Genomic DNA, 17,191 nt, shown 5'->3' with positions numbered 1-17,191 from the left:
AGTTTAGTTCAATTCCATTAGATGCACATCACTGACATCTGCTGGATAAAGTCATCACTCATGTCCCACTCCAACATGATTTTGCCTGTCCTCAATGGGAGGCCCCCAATTTTAAAAGAAATAGAATGATTTTATTCATTCTATTTTATTCATTCATTAAGGTTCACAGCAGAGAACATTGTTATAATTAGGAAGTTCCTGCTGTACAACACCAATCACCTTGATCTACTGTAATTTTATCTGAAGAATTCTACCCAAGTCACAGAGAATGTGTTAAACACTGAAGTTGTGAATAAAAAGCAAACAAATGAAGCTGCACTGCAACACTTTCCAACAAGGCTGGACACGAGGTCAGTACCCCACAACAAACACAGCACCCCAGCCCTCAAGGTAAGAGCAGCATGAACGAGAGGTTATGATCATTAAGAACAAATAACTGATTAATGATTGCTGTTCCCAGTTAATAATTAGCCCTCTGCCAATCTGGGCTGGCCCCTGTGCTTCCATAAAGAGCATCCCCGTGGGCAGGGGCAGCCCTTGCTGTGTCCCACCATGGCATTCACTGGCACCTGGAACATCTACGCTCAGGAGAACCTCGAGGCCTTCCTCAAGGCTCTGGGTAAGTGCCTCCTCCTCCTCCTCAGCCACTGCCAGCACAGCTCTGACTGCTGTGTTCCCATGGATTTGTCCTTTTCCTTCTGGGACAAACTGCCCTGCTTGGTTCAGTCTGTTTGATTGAATTTGGATGGGAAAAGAAGCTGAAAGTTATAATAGATAATATATATAATATATATAATAATTATATGTAATATATATTATCAACTATCTACTATATAATATATAATATGTAACATATAACATATAACATCTCATATAATATATAATATATAATATATAATATATAATATATAATATATAATATATAATATATAATATATAATATATAATATATAATATATAATATATAATATATAATATATAATATATTTTATATTTTATATTATATATTATATATTATATATATATTATATGTAACATATAAGATATAATATATAACATATAATATATGACATATAATATATATTGATGCAGAAATGTTACAGGTAACCCCCAAAGAAGAGTTGTTGTGTTGATTATCTGTAATTTATTAACATATATAACTAGAAAAAGCCATCAATGATTTATTCAGCCTCCCAATTATTGTACAGAAGCTGTTCCTGCAGCACAAATGCTGTCAGTAATCTGGGAATAATTAACACCTAGAAGTGGTCAGAAACCTGGCAGTGCTTATCAAGTGTGATAATGTCAGTAATCTCTGGGTGATTATAAATCTAATCTGAGAGGATTAGGAGGTGCTACACCAATAAATGTGCACTTACCTTTGCCAAAAGGTTCCTGTTGGGGTTTTGAAGAGGAAATAGGAGATATTCAGGAGAGGAAGATCCAGGTCCAGTTGGCTACACCAATAAATGTGCACTTACCTTTGCCAATAAAACATTCCTGTTGGGTTGTGAACAGTAAATAGGAGATATTCAGTGGAGTAAGATCCAGTTCCAGTTGGAAAGCCTGGTCTGACAGCGTGACAAAACCAACCCCTCTCCTGGTGACAATGACACCTCCAAATCATGCCAGGGACACCCCAAAAAGGGAGTGTGAGCTTCTCCCAGTGTTCCAGCTCTGACTGGACAGATAATCCCCCAACTCCCCGGGAGAATAAAGTAATGCACACGTGGTTCTTTTCATGGAGAATCATCACCCCATGGGCAGCCCTTAGGAGAAGAAACTGCATAATGTGACACATCACCAGATATCACACCAAAACCTAACCAGACTGGAAGGAATGGAACAAAAAAACCATAGAGAAGAGAGGAATCCAAACCAGGATTTGTCTTTTAACTTGGACATCACCTTCCAATACTGGTTTGGATTTCTGTGCCTTTGTTGGAAGGCACAATTTGCTATTTTGCTATTTCCATAACAAAAGTCCTGTTTTGCCTGTTTTTGCAGGGTTGCCAGATGACACCATCAAAATGGCCAAAGATATTAAGCCTGTAGTTGAAATACAACAAAAAGGCAATGATTTTGTTGTGACATCCAAAACACCCAACAAATCTGTAACCAACTCATTTACACTGGGCAAGGAGGCTGACATCACCACCATGGATGGCAGGAAGCTGAAGGTAAAGCATTCCTAGAACAGGACATCTTTATTTATCCCTAAACCTCAGTTTGTGTGTGAGCGGAATTTGTTTGTACCAGTTCAATTTGCAAATATTTCTACCACTTTAACAAACAGAAATGTTCTTAAAACTCCTATTCAAATGCTCTCCAGTTCAAATTAACAGCTGTCATTATGAAACAGGAGTGTAATTTATTTCCTATTAGTCCTCTACTTACTGGAATTGAATGCCAAAATCTAATTTTTAAAAATGTTTTTTAAATGTCCCAACAGTGCACTGTGAACTTGGTCAATGGGAAGCTGGTGTGCAAATCAGACAAATTCTCTCATGAGCAGGAAGTAAAAGGAAATGAAATGGTGGAGGTAAGTGCAAATAAGTGAAAATAAAGGCACTTGCAGAAAAATGCTGAAGGAAAAAATGTTGGCTAGCTCAGAGTGTTTACAGAGTGGATAAAGACTGCTCTAAGCAGCACAAAAAACTGCAACTTTTCCTTCATGCAAATGTTGTACATATATTTTAGTGTTGTACACATATTTACAGGCAGGTGCTGTGACTGTGTTTTCTTGTGGACTAGGATGGATTTATGCATGAATTACAGACACTTCTGACACTTAGCTATAAAAACGTGTATTTGTCTCCACAGACTATAACATATGGTGGAGTAACACTTGTCAGAAGAGGCAAGAAAGCCTAAAGACAGATCCTCCTGTGTGACACCTTTACATACCTGAAATAAAGTGCACTTTCCACAAGGTGTGAGCTCTGTTTTATCTGAACAAACAGCACAGGAAATCGTGATGATTTCTGCTCTCCTTTCTCACAGCAGTCCCTTGTTACAGGACTGTGTTTTCCCCTCTGTCCTCAGTGACAGAAATTTGCCTCCCAGACAACCCGACCTGGATAAATCACACAGCTCCAGCTCAGCACAGTAATCCTTGGGAGCAGCCAAAAGCTACAGAAATGCTCCTTGATTTCTCACACACAGACTGAACACACTCAGCTTTAGTTCCTGCTCCTGCTGCAGGTTGGTTTTTAACCAACCCCGTTCTCTGTGACCGGGCCAGCACAGAACAATCAGGCATTTGTTGGGCTGATCTGAACCACATGCCCCAGCAATAGAAACAGCAATATTTGAAAAGCTGTGAAGCACTCAGCAGTCATTAACAACAGGGATGGCTGTTCTTAAACTGAATTACACAGAAGTGCAATTAAGAGGAAAGAGAATTAAACATTCTTCCAATTTGCAATGAACTCTCCCAAATGTCTTGTCATGGCCCAAGTCTGTGAGGCTGAAGTAAACCAGACTTTGTTCAGACCCCGTGTCTCTATTAAGTATAAAACACACAGGAGATTATATCTTATTATTGTATCAGCAGCCCCATTTCACAACTGAAGTCACTGCAGATTTGTTAGAATTGGTTTTAGGTGCAAGACCTCATGAATAAAGCTGTTGGATTAATAATGCCATTTAAAACCCTCATGGGGAGGTTTATCCCAGTGAAGAGTGCTGAGTTCCCATCTCCCCATGCTAGGAGAGCAGTTTGTGAGGGGAGAAGTTGTCATTTATTACCAACACAATGTGACACAAGCAATTTGGGAAGTGTATTCTCATTCTGGGACAAGGCTGCTCTCAGGGGGAGTTTCAGTGGCATAAAGGATCATTGTGCTCATTCTGCTTCCCAGGCAGCTCCAATGCCAGGCACAGCCCTGCAGCAGAATGAAATTCCATGTGAGTTACACAGAAATAAGATCAGCAGCACGGAAATCGGGGCTGGTAAAGCTCAGGGAGGAGGAGGAGGCTGCTTTAAAGCTGCTTTAAAGCTCTGGTGCTGCAAAAAGGCACCCAAGAACTCAGCACCCTTCTCTCTGGGAGTTGCTGGGGAACTGCTGCAAACACACCCTGAAACCAAACCAAACACACGCTGTGGTTTTCCAGCAGGAAATTCACAGAGTGCTGCAGGTCTGCGAGGATCCAAGGCTGTGCCTGCAAACTGGAGGCTGGAACATGCAAGACACCTCAGGTTTATTTCTAAGCCAAGGCAGAGATCCTTCATCACTCATTGCAAACCCGTTACAAAATCATTGTTGCAGATACCACACACTAAAAGCACGCTGACCTTATTTAGAACTTCAGCTCATGCCAAGTCATTCTAATGGCTAAAATTCTAAAAAATTAAAAGAACACTTCACCTGGCTTTCTTCACGACTGCAATGACTTCACTTTTCCAGCAATGGTGCCAATCTTTCCCATCCTTCTGGCAATGTCCTTCTGCCACAGGGCACCCCAGATCTGGGTGGAACATTCAGTGCAGGTCCTCATGTGAAGCAGTCAAACCTGAGGGATGCTGATCAGACTGAGATCTGTGTCCCATGGCCCGAAGAAATGAACATTCCTCAATGGCACAGCAGCCTGGGATGGCAGCTCTGGATTCACTATTCCACAAAAACAAATTTTCTGTGCATTTTTCTGTGAAGGACTCCACTGGAGTATTTATAATCTAACTTGGATCTTGTTCCAAGTTTTGATTCCCAATCTGACAAGCTCTGACAAGGTATTCCTGGCAGCATGGATTCCCATCCATCAAAGTCCACTCTCTGGTAAATTAATTGTTTTCAGAATGTCTGTAAAATGTTTTTTTTTTTTTTATTTTTTGCTCTGTGCCAAGCACTCCCACCACAATTCCAGTCTCTGATGTGCGTTCTTGGCTGGATTTTTAGGTTCTTTTAATGATTTGTGTGAGCAGATCTGTGTTTATATTGCACAAGGTAACAACTCGACCTGCTGCTTGCATACAGAAAGATGCTAACTGTAAATATTTAATGCAAAAAACATGATCAGAGATCCCCATCCCTTCTCTGTTGAGTCCTGCACACAGACCCTGAACATAAAACCACACAAATTCCATTTTTTTGGGAAGTGTATATGTCTGCACATCTCCTGTGTTAGTGACTGAACTTCATCTGCCATTCAAACTTGAATCATCTGTCATTCAAAACCTGTAAAAATCAGGCACTTCTTCATGTGAGATGCCAAGATATGAACAGCAATGTCCTCCCACCAGTTTCCATTCATGAATATTAAAAATAAAGATGAAAATACACTGGTGGCAGACACCAGGGCTGCATCAGCTCCAAGTCTTTCTGTCCCTGCAGGAGTTTGCTGCAAATCCCTCACATGAAAATGCAGACACTTTTCACTGAACTCTTCACCAGACCCTGTGACTGTGGGGTCAGATGTGCCTTTTATCCACCTTTATGTGAGTCACACATGAGCGTGGTGAGAAATCATCTCTCCACCCACCAACTGGATTGTTTTCATCACACAAACAGCTTTAATGGAGAGGGCTGGTCCTGTGCAAACAGCCTGGTGACAACTCCTGGGGCTCAGCAGGGCAGTTGGTAATGGTGTTCTCCACAAAAATTGCATTAATTACTCTGTGTGCAACAATAGTTACACACTCCAGAGAGACACTGGTCATTTATTTCAGGGTTGCACAGTTGGGGCCCTGTGGGATTCCACAAATTGAACTCACCGATGATCAAAATTTATTACTATTTACACATTTTAGCAAACAAAGGAATTAGTGTGCCTTGGCTACAGGTCACATAGTTCTGAATTAGTATTCTATCTTCTCTTGGTTAATTATTCTGTTGTTTCTCATGCTAATTAGTCCCGTTCTCTCCTTTTGGGCCAGTGGTCTGTGGGTTGGTGGTCATGACCTGCCCCTGCAGATGTAAAATTACATTTACCCAGTTGGAGGTCATTTCAGCACAGTCGCTGAGTTGAGTTTATTAGTTTCTTCCTTATCTTGGGAGCTCTTGCCAGATGGCCCATAAATTCTGCATTCTTTGTGTCCTCTATCAGCGGGCATCCTTTTTTCTCGAGCTTTGTTAAGCTCCCCCTAGGTCTGGGACCATGGAAGCATGTCCAGCCCTAAACTTTAACAAGGCAATTCTACCAATCTGTTATTCTAACACAGGCACATCACTTAGAGTTCGTTAGCTGCCGTTTCACGGGTTACATCTCCCTTCTTGTTGATTAGGCTAGAAGGCATAAAAACGTCAAACATCAAAGAACACCTTTTCTTAACAGAACTTATCCATACTCCACATTTTGCAACAGCAATGCCACAGGACAGCGATCCCCTGAGCCTCGGGAAGGACGTTAGAGCCCGAGGCGGTGTCAGTTGGGCGCACAGGAGGGAGGCACGGCGCCGTGAGGCGGCCGCACGAAGCCGGGCCGCGCTGTCCCCTCACGGCGGGGGCGCAGCCGCCATCTTGCCCCGCGCGCGCTCCCCCTTCCCGCTCTTTCGGCGGGAAAAGCGAGGGGGAGGGAGGTGAGGAGCAACGCGCATGCGCGGCGCGCGCCGGCGGGCCCGCGAGCTCCCGCGCGCGGCCGGGGCGCATGCGCGAGGCCGGAGCGGGGCAGGATTTTGGCGCCGCGTTTCGCTCTCGCCGGAAGCCCCCCTGGGAAGTCTCGCGAGAGGCGGCGCGCGGGCGGGCGGTGCAGCTCCCCCAGGGTCGCCTCAGCCGCTCCCGCCGCGCCCGGGCCGCGCTCGCTCCTTCCCTCCCTCCTTCCTTCCTTCCCTCCTCTCCTTCCTGCCGTCCGCCCCGCCGCCGCCGACATGTCCCGCTACCTGCGGCCCCCCAACACCTCGCTCTTCGTGCGAAACGTGGCCGACGACACCCGGTGAGTGGGGGCGGAGCGGGGGCTCGCGCAGGCTTTGGCGGGCTCGCTAGGCCGCGGCCGCGGGGGTCCCCTCACAGCCGGGGGAGGGGAGGGAAGGGGGCGAGCCCGGCCCGCTCCTTTCCTCCGCCTGGCTTCTTCCTTCTCCCTGCCCTGCCTTCCATTTTCCTCGCGATGCTGCTGCTCGTTCCCCGCCTCTCCACGCGGCTTCGTTTCCAAACAGCGTCCAGGCAGAACAAAGCTGGGCCGCAACAAAGTGAAACTCCCGCAGCCCTCGGAGCGTGTCCGGCGGGATGTGGCACCGGGGCCGTGCCGGACAGCCGCTGCTTTGGGATGCTCCTCTGGAAATGCAGGATTGCTGCTAGAGGGGAGGAAATGGAGAGTTTGTGCCCAAAATTCCTGCCTGGCCGGTCCCGTTAGCGGGGAGCTGCTGCGGTGCAGGTGGAATGTTCGGTGCTTGTTGGGTACCGGGGCCTCTCGGGACGCTCAGGCCGGAGCCGAGGGAAGCAATGCTTGGTCTCCGTTATAATCCTGTGGTTCCGAGAGCCTGTAAGGACTAAACAGTGAGAGAACTTCTCGTAGGGAATTGAAACAACAAAAAAAAAGCGTTGCACAGGTTCTTATTTATTCTTTATATGCTTTTAGTGAGCTGCTGGTTTTCTTCATTTCGCTTGGGCAATTTAGTGACCAAAACCACCTTTGGTGTTTGTTATTGTTTGTGGAACATTTACACATCGTCCTGTGGGCACAATGGAATGGAATGGAATGAAATTAAACTTTTTATTTTTTTTCCCATGAATTTGTTCATTTTTCCAATAGTTTATTTTACTTCAAGAAGAGCTGAGGATGATCGCTTCCAAATTCTTTACAGTAATGTGGATCCTGTTGAGGATTCACCTTAAGCACTGAGTTCTTGGAGGTGATTTCGTTGTGAGATCTCCCCTTCTGCCAGCACTGACTGTGCAGATTTGTTTCCCAACTGGTGCAAGAGAAAGAAAAAAATACTAAAAACCAATAGTAATTGTCACATACCACCTCAATGTGGTATTGCATCAATCTTCTCATGCAGGATTTTGTCCTCAAATTAAACGTGAGCAGCTGATGTGAGTAAGAAGCCTCTGTTGAGGAGAGGCTGTTCCGGGGTGGCTGCAGCTGAGCAGTTTTGTCTCAGCTCTCTAAATCCAACTCTTTGGAAAAACTATCCCGAGGGCATGAGTGGCTGCTCACTGGGATCTGTCCTTTTTGATGTGGTTGTGAGTATTGATTATTTATGGAAATGAGTTTGGGTGACTGGTTTGCTCTCACAATGTTTATTTGGATCTCATAATTGATGTTTATGTGTTGCAAAATCACTGTCGAGGTACTTGAATAATAACAACGATAATTGAACAATCCTTTCTTTCCTTTCTGCCAGCCTTGGCTGCATTGGATGAAGTGGTGCGCATCACTTCTCAGTTTACATTTTTGTTTTAGGTTGTGCTGAAGGCTGGTTTCAAACTGCCAGGGTGTGCTTGAGCATCCTGAGTGTTTCAGGAAAGCTCTGTGTGCTCCCAGCGCTGCCCAATCACTTCTTCTCCCCAAATCTCCACTTTCATCCTCCACCACATGCCTCCAGACCCCGGGGGTGCTGATGCTAACTGCAGATTTGATTTTTGCCTGTCCAGGCTCGGTGTGGTGGGTGTTTGTGGCGCTCAGGCGGTGCCACAGCCACATCGGGTGTCTGTGGTGTTGCAGGTCCGAAGACTTGCGCCGGGAGTTTGGTCGGTACGGGCCCATTGTTGATGTTTACGTTCCCCTTGACTTCTACACTCGCCGTCCCCGAGGATTTGCCTATGTTCAATATCCTTTCTTCAGATGCCTCATTAGTGAGGGGTGTTGAAGTTTGAAATTCAAGTTTGTGTGAGAGGTAACCAATCTCCATGAAAAAGCAGTTTATTTTGTGTTGTATCTAATAAGTGTCTTACTGATGTCGTGGTGTTGCGTTATTTTTGAAGATTTAACTTCTCTCAATTGTTCTTTGCCTTTTTTGCAAAACTTAAATCCAGTAATATAAAAGCTTGCTTATGCCACTGAAATTAATACTATATGATTTAATTGAAAATTTATCACTGCCTCAGAATTGTCTAGCACGTTTTTATTATCACTGGTGTGTAAGTAAAGTTGTGCTTAGCAAAATGTGGCTGCTATTCATTGTTAATTTAACAAATGGAAACTGGAATCACTTGATCAAAATCAGATTGTGTAAAAAATGAGGTGAACTTCTTTCTTTAATATTGTCCCCTAATTTGCTGTCCTCTGTTGTTGCCTCAGAATGTAAAGCTGTACAGTAATGGCGACCCCAAAGAGAAAGCATGAAAGAACCTTTAGAGTAGAGTTCAACAATTAAGGCAAGTAGACAAGCCAAAGACCTCTTAAGGATCAGGCTTGAAGAGAAGGGAGAGTTTGGGAAAAGAAAAAATAAAGAAAAGCTGGAAGAAGGACAAGCCATAATGGGAGACAAAGCTTCGCTTTATCTGCAAAAGGGGGAAAAGGTTGTTTTTCAAAGTTAAAGATAAAGCCATCTGTCATTTTTGGCCAAGCATCTCATGACAAGTCCTTCTGACAAGCACTTAAAGAGTTAAAGGTCAAGATGAAGTTGAATGGTGGCCAAGATTAAAGGAGTCATACCTGATGTATCCTACAGAATAACAGTTTTTCTTCTGTCTGTCATGTAAGCAGTAATTTGATGAATTATTCTGGTTTAGTCCATTGACAAAACCTGTAATATTTCTCTTGTGAGTGCTACTGTAACTGTGGTCTGAATGAAATGGAAGTTTCTCTCCTGCAGAGATGGTGCTGCTGAGAATTGAGTGGCCTGGAGGGGAAAGGCAGCTCATTGTTTTGGGGCCCACGAGCTGGAATTAGGGGTGTAGATTCCAGCATTAAAACAAATGTCTGTCACTGTACCTTGGCCCTGAGTGGCACTGCCGGGCTCCCAGTGTCTGCTCCTCTCTCACACTGGGGAGGCTCTCTCTGCACACAGGGCTGTGACATGGCATCAGTTAAACCCAAAATCACTTGTTTAAAACATAAAGGAAAGCTTTATTCCAATTCCTAAGTTAATAGTTAATATTTACCGTTGGTATTTCCAACATAACTTAAGAACTAGGGCTTAATTTTAATAAACTCAATGTAGTGGAGAGAACTAAATGACCATTAACAAGTGTGTTTTGAAAGGATACCTTTGTTTTCTTTGCATAAGTACAAGTGGGAGAAGAAAAAAAATTGCGAGTATCACATAGCAAGTGCTTGCTGATGGATAAATTCATGGTCATGTTACAAGATTTTAATTTTATAACAGGAGTTCTCAGCTAGCTGGTGGTTAATTAAAGAAAACACTAGTGTGTAGAGTAGCATGACTAAAATACTTTAAACATGGCTGTAAAATGAGAAAATAACTTGAAAATTTTATTTTAAATACCAAATGTGTTAAACTGCTCAAACTGCCAAGTACCTTAACACTGGCCACATTTGAAGATGTCCGTGATGCAGAGGATGCTCTCCATAACTTGGATCGCAAGTGGATTTGTGGGCGGCAAATAGAAATCCAGTTTGCACAGGGGGACCGCAAGAGTGAGTGCCTGCATTTTATCTCCTCTCTCCCTGCATTTTATCATCTCCTCTCTCCCTGCATTTTATCTCTCTCTGGATTTTATCTCTCCCTGCATTTTACCTCCCCGATTTCAGCACCCAGCCCTGCACGTGCTGCTCGTTGTTGTGATGTGCTCCTGTTGTATATAAATAGCACATGGATGTTCTGCCTTTCATCCAGTGACTGTTAATGACTCGTTTAATTATAAATGGATAACTAAGTACAGCAGTCACCACAGTCGTTCTTCAGAGCTTTCTGTGCAGCTCTGTGTGATTTCCAGGATTGAGGTAATGTCTTCATTTTCATTTGGCTTCAGGATAAAAGTCAGTTTCTAGTTATCTCAATTCAAGGTGGAGCAGAACTTTTTATTTTCTGAACAGATAAATGTAAAGAGAATTTGGGTCTTTTACATCTGTTGTTTGTGTGCATAGTCGTAATTTGCAGGGAGATAAAGATTTGTAAAACCTGGCTCAGCCCTGTTGGAATAAACCAGGACTGTAACACTCATGTGGTGCCTGGAAATAAAGAGACCTTAAAGGGCTTTAGTTACAGCTCTCAGAGAAACAACCTGACTGTCCAGTTTTCCCTCAGGTCCTCACAATTATCTTTAATGGAGTCAGTGGAAATTCTACCCTCCAAAGGACAACTTTCTGCCCTGTGTATAAACATTGGGATTTCTAACAAGTTTCTGAGCAAAATTAACTAAATCCACCTTAGCGTGTTGCAAGCAGCACCAAAAACTTAAAATTTGAAGCTGTTTAGTACAGAGGATATTTGTTCCAGCATGTTTAAATACTTGGAGCATGAATTCCATACAAAGGAAGGATAGCTGTGCTGCTTAGAGGAAATACAGTGGAAGACTAATAGGTTCATTCATTCTTAATTACTTTAATAACTAAGCTGCAGAGTGAAAGTGAATTGTTTTATTGGAGAGTTCCTTTTGGAATCAGACTTCCCTTTGTGTGGCATCCTCCAAAGCCTTTGTGTAAGCTGGGCCTTTAATCATTGCAGACAGCTGTGGATCAGGTGTGATGATGGTGCTGTGCAGCCAGGAGAAAGTGTTTAATTAGCTTTCACTCGTTGGGTAAATTCAGCAATGTCAGAATGTGTCAGTCATGGGTCTGACCTGCTGTACCAGTTTCCAGCTGGCCTGAAATCACCTTGGCCAGCTCTGTGTTCTGCTTTTATGGAGCATTAGTCCTTTCTGACTGGTTTTGAGGGGGCTTTTTTTTGTTTGTTTTGCTTTCTGGATTTACAGTGCCCCCAGGGCTGCATTAATTTGTGTCCAGTGGCCCAAGCAGCGCAAAACAAATGGCACAGAGCAGCCTCTCACCTGTCCCATCAAATCACAAACGAACCTTTCTGCTCAACACCAAATACAAGGCTTAAACCTTGAGGGGAGAAAGTAGGGCATCATCTTCACCTGCAAATATTGCTATTTTTCCAGCACCAAACCAAATGAAAGCCAAGGAAGGGAGAAACCTGTACAGTTCTTCTCGTTACGATGACTATGACAGATACAGGCGGTCTCGGAGTCGCAGCTACGAGCGCAGGCGGTCTCGGAGTCGCTCCTTTGATTACAGCTATAGAAGATCCTATAGTCCCAGAAAGTAAGTGTAGTGTGTGGGGCTGGCCTCAGCTGCACAGCACTGTGACTTTTTCACACACCACGCTCACTATTTCATTGTCACACTTTGCAATAATCTTTTTTTTCTATCGTGGGAGTAACTGCTGGGAGTTGTGTACCTTGCATGCTGCATCTGATCAGGAATAATGAATGAAACCATTCTGTGCTGCATTGGAGAGTAGCTAAAAGCAAATGCACAGCTTGAAAGTAGAATGTTTCGAGTGTTTGTATGTTTACGTAGGTATTTGTCACCGTTTACTTTTTCTGATGTACCTTTTTAGCAGTAGACCTACTGGAAGACCTCGTCGTAGCAGAAGCCATTCGGACAATGATAGGTAAAAATCCACTTTTTACACCCTTTCAATTACAAGCTAGATCACTGTATTCCTTTAACTATAGGTTTAAAAAAAAAGTTTCTCCTGCAAAAACGGTAAACAATTTTTGATGTACTAGATGTGTAAGAATAGTGTTTTTACATTCAAATCTCCTCTCTCCCCTTTATTCTGCTAGGTTCAAACACCGCAATCGATCTTTTTCAAGATCTAAGTCCAATTCAAGATCACGATCCAAGTCACAGCCCAAGAAAGAAATGAAGGCTAAATCACGGTCTAGGTCTGCATCTCACACCAAATCTAGAGGCACCTCTAAAACAGATTCTAAAACACACTATAAGTCCAGCTCAAGATATGAGAAGGAGTCGAGAAAAAAAGAACCAGCTAGATCCAAATCACAGTCAAGATCACATTCTAGATCTAGGTCAAAATCCAGATCGAGGTCTTGGACTAGTCCCAAGTCCAGTGGCCACTAACAGTGTATCCATGTTGGTTTAGGCATGTAAGATTCATTTACACACAGTTCAGTTTACTTAAATTATCAGGAATATGATGTTGCAACAGTGCTAAAAAATATTTTCTTTGTCAGTTTTCCCTGTAGCCGACAATGGTTGAAATTAAAACAGTGTTGAGAAGCCACAGAGAGAGAGAGGGAGAGACATTGTCCATTTGGTTAAATGTCATGGGCAGCTACTGATTTGGTTGTGGTGTCTCTATGTATATTTTTGTAAAGATTTGCATTTTTAATGCTTAGATATTTGGTGGTGACTTGATTGATCGTAACTTGCAACATTGTCCTTTTACAAATGTCACACCCATAGAGAAATTGGTACCAGTTTGTGCTGGGCAGTTAAACCAGCTGTTTGACTGGTTCTTCAACTCTATAAACTTTGTGAGGAAAAGGAAAACTGGACAGCTGTAGTGCAACACTGGCTGCTGGGAGATCAGCCTGGCAGTTTGTTTCCATGGCTCCAGGGCAGGTTTCGGTGTTCTCCGTGCCCACCAGCCCCAGCAGGTTGGCACAAGGAGCTCTGTGGAGGGAGATTTGGGAGATTTCTCTTTAGCCTGTGTCTGGAGAGGTGGTACTGACCGTGCATGTACGACATGGGCAGAGAGCTGCTCTGGGAGCTCACTCAGAGCTTCGGGATAGAGGAGAGGCTTCACTGCCTCTGCCCTGGCTGCTGGTGTTGAAAGTGAGGGAAAAACCCACCTTGAAATGGAAAATCTAAATTCACATTTCAGCAAACGGCAGAGCAGCTAAATATTAGGTTGTGTGTACATTTTATGCAGTTTTTTGTATCTATTCTCAGTTTTAGTGAGCAGTTAACCATAAAGTTGCTTAGTTTTCCTGCTGTTAGATACAAGTAGATCGTTTCGAGTTGTGTGTGTACAGTATATAAGAACTAAACTTTTATGCCAATGACTCCTGTGGTTAGTTGGTGTATTCATAGGTATCAAACTGTAGCCATCTCCCTGGGTTACCAGGCTTGCTTGCTTTTTACACAGCAAAAAAGCAGTTGGTCAAGCAAGCCTGAATCACTCCTTCCTCAGAATGGATAGTGGTTTGGTTAAAAGATTTCGTTTTCCTTCAGAACAAATGTTTGAAGTTGGATATGAACAAGAGCTGCATCTCTAGTTATGTAGTTTATCACTAATACAGTATATTTAGAAAATTGAACGTGAAAAATAACAAACCCAGTGTGTACTCTTACCAGTATTTCTCTAGAAGGCAAGGTCCTTTGTTATGGAAATGGCTTTTGGCATTGTTTTTTCTTTTTCCTCTTTGCCTTCAAAAGCCACCATCAAACACTTAAGTGTTCCTCGCTGTCTGATGTCTGTAGCATATAAAGACATTGATTTCCAAAAGTTCCTTTTTAGAGAAATGTTTTAGAGTTTGGGTTTAGTGTTTCAGCAGGGCCTTTCCAGAAGCGCAGGTGGCTTTGGGATCTCGTCAGCGGAACGTGCTTAGGAGTTGATCCTAGAACCTTTGTACATTTAATAGTATTTCTAACTTTTTCTTTACTGTTTGCAGTTAATGTTCATGTTCTGCTATGCAATCATTTATATGCACGTTCCTTTAATTTTGTAGACTTTCCTGGATGTATAGTTTAAAAACAGCAAAAAGTCTATTTAAAACTGTAGCAGTAGCGTGCAGCTCTAGCAGAGGAAAGTTGTGGGATTAAACTTTGTATTTCCTTTCTTATAGAGGCTTCTAAAAAGGTATTTTTATATGTTCTTTTTAACAAATATTGTGTACTACCTTTAAAACATCGATGTTTTGATCAAAATAACTAAAGACCCAGCTTATTTTCTGCTTGCTGTAAATTTAGCAAACATGCTGTAATAAAAAAATGAAGGAAATACTGATCCACTGGAATTATTGTAGCATTAGAATTTGACTCCAGAGCATGGTTAGGAGTAGAGCTATGCATCCCTTATGGAGTAAAATCCTTACTATGGTATTTCAGTAAGGGCAGGAATTTTTCATTTAGTGTCTGAATAAATAATGTCACTTCACATTTTTGAAGGGGTACAAGACAAACTGAGAACACTAAGCATAAATTGTACTCTAATATATTGAATTTTCTTTGCCATTAACTTTCATTATTGCTGGATGGACTTGCCCCATAGGTTATAATTCAGATATTATTAGCCAGGTTATGAAACGTACTTGAAAACAACGACTGAGGGTTCATACAGAATCAAAATTATGGTATCACCATAACAATTTCTAATTGCCATATCCAAACTGGTGCCAGCAGTGGTTCTGTGGGAGGTGGCAACAGGGCTGGAGCTGCCTCCTGGCCCTGGTGTGTGCCCAGCTGAAGGTGCTGCCCTGAAAGACAAAAATCCTCTGTAAAGCACTGAATTGCTCTCATAAACCCACTGTCACCCTTTCTAAGCTGAGCTGTGATTATTTCTGCTTTAGCAGCACAAACCCCACTCTTTTCAGCTTTCTAGATTTCTGTATATATAAATGTAGTCTTCATGACCACCTGCTGCCTGAGAGGGTCCTGGTGCCTGCGAGGTGGGGAGAGCGGGGCTGTGTCTGCCAGGGCCTGCAGGGATTGCTGTGCTTGGTGCTGCTGCTGCTCCAGCTGCAATTGGAGCTGGAAGGGGGGAGGAGGGAGGAGAAATCTCCACGTCCAGGCAGGGTAACAGTAACTGTTCCTTAACTGTTGTGTCAGCATGTCCTTATATTGTGTGCCTCAGCGTTTATGTATAGCACAGTTTAATTTTTGTTTTGAAAAGCCAGATCATTGCAAGTATAATGTAGTGTCTGCCAGTTCTGATGGTTCTTTCTTTCTCTCCCAGAGGTAGGACTAAACTTTGACTTGACTTGTGTATATGAACAAGCCAGAAAAGCCGAACACAAACCCACGATGTTTCAAGAGTGCATGAATAAAGATGTTGTCCTAGTTCTTGCTCCCATGGAAAAATTGTGAAGAAGCTGTTCTGTGGGCCTGTCAGTTGGGGACGAGTTAGCAGGATGTGGCCAAAAGGGCAGGGAATGTTTATGCATTCATGCAAATCAAGCCACAGCCCATCTAGATAACATCTCCCTTCCTTGATGCAGGTATCCCAGTCCTGCCCTAAACAAAGCAGGAGCCTGTCTTGTGCAAGCTTCCTGCAGGTTATGCACAGCTGGAATGCAAGAACTTTGCAGGCTATAAAAGATCATGTCTAGATATCTTTCTTTTGGAGTCTCAAGAACGGTGGGAATTACGTTTTTCTGTGGTAAATCTAGATTTTGTCATTCCTGCAAAATTTGTAGAATTGAAGTAGCGTGTAAAAAAACCCATCTGCTGAAATTAATGGCTGTGCTCCAAAATATCTGCAGCGAATCGATTGGTGTCAGCAGTCATAGAAGGCTCTATTGGAACTTCTTTTTCACCTAAAGTCCATGCACCCAACTGGTAAATAAAAATCTTCAATTTAGTGGTTAAGTAGCTGGGTGTTTAATTAGGGACTCTGATAGACTGGTCTCTGAAAGCTCAATGTTATCCTTTCTATGTCTTATCAAGATGTTTAATGTACAGTATCATGGTTTTACTCAAAGTGGAATCTTTTGGTTTCAATGTTGTTTGGAGCTCTCTGCTTGGACAGAGCTTTTTTTCCTGCCTGTTGAGCCTGGTGCCAGCTGGGGCGTGCTCAGAGCCGGGCAGTGCAGCCTCACCCAGCACTGCTGCTCGGGCCTTGCCAGGGAAGTACAAAGGGATAAAATTGACACATTTTTAGGACATAATCACCCATTAAGAATTGCTGGTTTTCTCCATTTATCTTGTAACTTGCTTAAAAAAGTCTGTAGTCCATTGCTATAATTAATATTTGTCTAAAGATGCTCTTGCTGCTGAGACTATTGTAGGAAGGGAAGACTCTGTACCCTGTAGTGTGTTTGATGGGAGATGCTGATGTTTTATTCACCCACATCCTTTCTTCTTGAGTTTTGTGTTCCATCTGTGCAAATAACCCTGTGAATTGGGAATAAAATGTACAAGTTTTGACTATAACTTGAGAGCAACTTCTGACTTAATTAATCCAGCTGTAGTGTGTGGGAGACGGAGCCCCAAGCTTTTGGTTAATTAGTGTTAATTCTCCAGCCCTGTGTGCCCTAACCACTGCAAAGGCATGAGGAGAAGGCTGCAGTTAAAGAAACCTCCCTTGAGAAGGGAACTGCCAAAATGAGGTCATCCCACTTTTCCATTTCCATCTGAAAACAAAGAGATGCTTTTA

General features: G+C 43.0%; 2 protein-coding genes across 5 annotated transcripts; both read left to right on the top strand.

Annotated features, from left to right (window-relative positions):
- Nucleotides 1-495: 495 nt before the first annotated feature.
- Nucleotides 496-2,932, top strand: LOC131568017 (fatty acid-binding protein, liver-like). The gene is made up of 4 exons (XM_058819856.1): nt 496-619; nt 2,008-2,180; nt 2,453-2,542; nt 2,824-2,932. Exons 1-4 carry the CDS (start codon nt 553-555, stop codon nt 2,872-2,874), a joined length of 381 nt encoding a protein of 126 aa, XP_058675839.1. The 5' UTR covers nt 496-552; the 3' UTR covers nt 2,875-2,932.
- A 3,758-nt stretch (nt 2,933-6,690) lies between these two features.
- SRSF10 (serine and arginine rich splicing factor 10) lies at nt 6,691-16,968 on the top strand. Of its 4 annotated transcripts, none has more exons than XM_058819756.1 (6): nt 6,691-6,870; nt 8,602-8,708; nt 10,378-10,479; nt 11,946-12,108; nt 12,410-12,460; nt 15,773-16,968. In XM_058819756.1, exons 1-6 carry the CDS (start codon nt 6,806-6,808, stop codon nt 15,789-15,791), a joined length of 507 nt encoding a protein of 168 aa, XP_058675739.1. In that variant the 5' UTR covers nt 6,691-6,805; the 3' UTR covers nt 15,792-16,968. The 4 variants fall into 4 exon arrangements, with proteins under 4 accessions (XP_058675739.1, XP_058675738.1, XP_058675737.1 ...); XM_058819755.1 differs by having other exon boundaries at nt 12,407-12,460; XM_058819754.1 differs by lacking the exon at nt 15,773-16,968 and adding an exon at nt 12,636-15,494.
- Nucleotides 16,969-17,191: the final 223 nt, after the last annotated feature.

Source organism: Ammospiza caudacuta, chromosome 25 (assembly GCF_027887145.1).
Source record: "Ammospiza caudacuta isolate bAmmCau1 chromosome 25, bAmmCau1.pri, whole genome shotgun sequence".
Lineage (NCBI taxonomy): Eukaryota > Metazoa > Chordata > Aves > Passeriformes > Passerellidae > Ammospiza > Ammospiza caudacuta.
This window is presented reverse-complemented; position numbering and strand designations above follow the sequence as displayed.